Below are 5035 nucleotides of genomic sequence, written 5' to 3' on the forward strand. Positions count from 1 at the left end.
ATGTCACATATAAAGGCTTAGTAATCATTTTACTTGACGTTTATTTTGAAAAGGTGCGGGGTGGGAAGTGCGGCTGGGCTTGAAACTGTTGGGGTGGGGGTTGGGGGGGTTGGGGGTTAGGGGGAGGGAAGGGGGTAATGTGAGGAGAGTAGTTTAGTTATAGCGCACCCTAGGTACGGTTTAGCGCATCCCTATATATATATATATATATATATATATATATATATATATATATATATATATAGACACACACACACACATACATATACATACATAGACATATATACAGATGTATACATATATACATATGTATACACATATGTATACATATATATCCATATATATATATATATATATATATATAGATGTATATATATATACATATATATATATACATATAGATGTATATATATATACATAATATATATATATACATACATACATATATGTATATACATACATACATATATGTATTATACATATATACGAAAGAACGAAAGCACCTTTTCATTCTTTCATATACTGGGGGTTTTTACTTGGAAAAGACAATGTTCCATACTAAAGGATTCGGGTCCATAACCACGAGTTCCAGTGCACTAAATCTTGTAGCACTTAGCAACGAGGCCCTATGAATAGACATATAGAATTTTTGGTCGGGAAATTCAAATGAATCATTGAGTGAAAAAGAAGCAAAGAATGACAAAAGACGAGACTCTACTAGTCTTCACTCTTGTGGTTTCCTCGGTTTCTGATTTCTTATTCGGGATCTTGCTTTTCATGTTTCTCATCTCTGCAACTCGCGATTTTCGCGAGAGAACCAAATCCAAGTTTGTGAAGATCATGATTTAGGCTGGCATAGTAGTAATTACCTTTGCAATTGTGGTTCGAATCTATCCGATCTTTATCTTTTTGCTCAAAGAACAAATAAAACCCCTTGTCGAAGCCCTTTATGATAAGCTTCCCTGGATCTGGGAAGTTTCTCTTTCACGGTATTGGGATCGTTTGATCGATTTCCTTGATCGCTACTTATGGGCGTGCACTCAAAGGATACAAACAGGGATTCGCAAACAAAAAGGGGAATTCGTAGTCACTTTTTCCTGTCACGTAAAAAAAAGGCTTTACGCGAGAGCAATAGAGATTGGGATACATCTATCTCTTCTGAGCAACCTCTTTTGGATTCTTAAGACCACCCTTGCAGTAGGATACCGTCTGCTTTGGGTTCTTTATTATATTATCTCCTTCGAGGGATTTTTAGGATCGTTCAGGCTATATTTAGTCTATTTTGGCTTTTACTGTCTCCTTTTCTCAGGGAAGTGGTTAAGGACCTCAGAAGATAGAGGAGAGCGCAAGGCGCAGATTTCCGGAATACTTCTACGGGGAATGCTCATTGAATGCGCATTCTCCGTATTATGCCTTGAAGAGGACTCGAACCTCCACGCTCTTTAGCACGAGATTTTGAGTCTCGCGTGTCTACCATTTCACCATCAAGGCATCTTGAAAGTGAATCATATTCCATGAATATGATATCTATCTAATGTGATATCTTAAAAGTGAATCGTATTCCATGAATATGATATCTATCTAATGTAATATATGGAATATATGACAAAGGTGGAGTCTTTGAGTATTTCGATCGATCGGTCATATAGGCCTAAGTCAGACATCAAATAGCTTCGATTTGCATTATCCGTAGGACACCTTATATATATCAAAATCGAAAAGATGTACAATCCAATTTCTCGATTCAATAGAAGCCCAAAGATGTGCATATGGTACCCAAATAAGGATAGGATAGATATGTCAAAAGCAAGTCTGATTACACCTATTCCTAATCCTAAATAGAATGGACGTGGGATTTCTATGTAAATAGAGTATCCTATTTCCATAGGCTCGAATGACCCCTTCTCATAATAAGAATGTGCACGGTCTGGTCCGGTATGGAATGAACTTATAATCTGATGATCGAGTCGATTCCATGATTATAAGTTCATAACCCTAGCGCCCATTCCCATTTTGGGCGGAACAGATCTACTAATTCTTTTATTCCAATTAGTAAGAGGGATCTTGAACTAAGAAATAGACCTAGCAGCTAAAAGAGGGTATCCTGAGCAATTGCAAGAATGGGGTTCATTGATATTCCTGGTATAGTAGATGCTATCACACATACAGTCATACTCAATTCGATGGAATTGTTTGATCTTAAAGGGGATCTTCTATAATTTCGCATATAAGGGGTTATTTCTTGGTTTCGTCCAGTCATTAATAGCTTGACTATTTTTAGATAATAGTAGATAGAAAGAACGCTCGTAAGGAGTCCTATTGAAACCAAGAAATATAGGCCTGCTTGCCATCCACACCAGAATAGATAGAGTTTTCCGAAGAAACCTGCAAGTGGAGGAAGGCCTCCTAGGAATAAGAGACATAGCGTTAAAGAGAGAGCCAAAAAAGGATCTTTCGTATATAATCCTGCATAATCTCGAATGTTATCAGTTCCGGTACGTAGACCAAATAATACAATGCAAGCAAAAGTTCCTAGATTCATGGAGATATAGAAAATCATATAAGTTATCATGCTTGCATATCCATCATTTGAGTCTCCAACAATTATTCCAATAATTACATATCCGATTTGCCCTATGGACAAATATGCAAGCATACGTTTCATGCTTGTTTGAGTAATAGCAAGGAGATTCCCCAATATCATGCTAAGAATAGTTAGGATTTCCAGAAGAAGATGCCATTCGTTTGATGAGAAATAAAAAGGAATATCGAGAATTCGCGTGGCTAAAGCTGAGGTGTGTGTGTATATATATATACACGGTAGCGCTACATGACGCCACACACAAGCACTGTGCGTCAGGAAACAAATTGGCGCGACACACAGCCCCCCTCCCTCCCCAGTCACTCCCCCACCCACCTCCTTTAAGCTAACGCAGTTAAAAAAGTACTTAGTATATGATGGTGCAGGCGTGCAGCAAACTCAACAAATCCCTAAAATTATGGAGTTAAAAAATTACTTGTCATTAAGATCAGTCAGTAAACTCCGCATATCTATGTACTCTGGAGTTAAAAATTTTCGTGCTGACTATCCGAGGCGGTCGGCATGCCTCTGGACATATCGTAGTTTATTGGAGTTAAAATTTTACTTACTGACTTGCTGGTGATGTCATCATTTTTTTCTGCATCACTCATCACCAAAATGCTTGCAGTTAAAAAATTACTTGATGTATGATCTAGAAGAACTCTCCAGTCCTTTGTAGATTATGAGTTATGACTGGAGTTCGATTTTTATATTGAAATGGAAACCTATGTCAACGCGGACGTTTATAGTGTAATTAAACTGCCTATTAGTACTTAATGTGATTAATAAAGATCCTTATATTACGGTATTTATATGTGTGTAAAGCTAGGTGGCGTGAATAACAGATTGCCGTATATAAAGACTTTTACTACTAGGATTTAAAAGAGTTTTCCATTCCCCACGGTTCCAAAATGGTTATATCTCTGTGCAAAACTCTAGAATTAATCTGTTGATCTAGTGATCTTTTTTCACCATGGTAAGGGTTCAAATCTCGCATCAATAGAGAATAATCTTTCCTTTACTAATTTATTTATGTATGGTAAGGTTCAAAACTCACATTAATCCACTGTTATTTTTTCAATCTTTCCTTCAGTGGTTTGTTTTTTAAAAAAATCTTTCCTCAGTAATTTTTTTACGTATAGTTCAAATCTCCCATCAATCCACAATATTTTTTTTTCTGGGAGAAAGAAAAACAAATTAAAACTCCCATAATCGATCATCGTTCAATAATTTTTTTTATTGACACGATTAATTCACTTCACGATCATTATTTAGTATTTTTTTTGTCAGCATGTATAACTTCCATATCCAACATTTAATAATTATGTTCCTCATATTATATCTGTATTCTATTTACTGGCACAAAAAATAGTAGTATTATTTTTGTTCCACCGTGATGTATGAATTTTAATTTGGTTGCATATTACATCCTGTTGCATTCAATGATACAGTGAATCACACGTATAAAAAATTGGGTACGGTGAAGCAGGCGGATTCTTGGCACCTTGTGCAAAACAGAAAAGAAAAAGGAAAACAGAAAAAAAAAAACCCCCAAATATCTGCATCCGACGACTTGCTACAGGCGGCAGTTTGCTCCTACTGCATCTGCACCTCCCATCCCCGAGCCTGTGGCCGCCGCGTGTGAAGGACTCGAGGGAACGACGCCAACCCTCTCCGTGCTCGTTGTTGCTGCACACGCCGTCGCTCGTCGGCCTCCCCTCCATCCCCATCGACGGCTGGTTGTGATGTACAGCTCATGTTGGTCGCCACCGCACGAATTGAACGCCGCGGCCACCACCTCTTCCACGCTGGCCAGTCTTCACCTAGTGCACGGATCCCGCCACCGGTCGCTGCCTGCACATCGGAGGCTTCCGGCCGTCGTTGCTTGCTCATCGATGTCGCCGGTGTCGCTCCTCTCTCATCGCTACCGTCATGTATGCCAGTTACTCGATCCGAATAATTAGGATGAGGAATGAGAAAATGGGGATTCGTGGGTCATGTTTGCGCTACCAACTAATATAAATAGATACAACTACTGCAGTAAAAACATTACTCATGGGAGAATGAACAAGAAGGTGAGTAAAAAAAATGTTGTTTTTGTGCCGTTTAGTAAAAAATTACTGACGTATCAAATCCCGGATGCCCTATATTGTGTTAACCTTATGTGCGTACCGTCCAGCGGTAAAATTTTAACTCCCCTACTATGAAATCGTTATTCTATAAGAGGGTGATTTCGTACTCTCTCCAATGAGTAAAAATTTTACTATCAATTTTGAGGGTGGGTGAAGGGGTGCATGTGCTGGGGAGGTGGGGTTATGGCATAGGGGTCGCTGTGTCTCGCGTCATCTAATTAGTAGCGCCATACGCTCCATCTAGTAGTTATATATATATATATATATATATATATATATATATATATATATATATATATATATATATATATATATATATATG

At 38.1% G+C, this 5035-nt stretch overlaps 1 protein-coding gene and 1 non-coding gene across 2 annotated transcripts; both read right to left on the reverse strand.

The window, feature by feature from the left end:
* Nucleotides 1-1410: 1410 nt before the first annotated feature.
* On the reverse strand, nt 1411-1491 carry TRNAL-CAA (transfer RNA leucine (anticodon CAA)). The gene has a single exon. It is a non-coding gene; the product is annotated as a tRNA-Leu (tRNA).
* Nucleotides 1492-2089: 598 nt separating this feature from the next.
* LOC127780250 (NAD(P)H-quinone oxidoreductase subunit 2 A, chloroplastic) lies at nt 2090-3105 on the reverse strand. The gene is made up of 2 exons (XM_052307176.1): nt 3087-3105; nt 2090-2790 (listed from the first exon to the last, which is right to left on the reverse strand). Exons 1-2 carry the CDS (start codon nt 3103-3105, stop codon nt 2090-2092), a joined length of 720 nt encoding a protein of 239 aa, XP_052163136.1.
* Nucleotides 3106-5035: the final 1930 nt, after the last annotated feature.

The sequence above is a fragment of the Oryza glaberrima genome, chromosome 7 (genome assembly GCF_000147395.1).
Source record: "Oryza glaberrima chromosome 7, OglaRS2, whole genome shotgun sequence".
Lineage (NCBI taxonomy): Eukaryota > Viridiplantae > Streptophyta > Magnoliopsida > Poales > Poaceae > Oryza > Oryza glaberrima.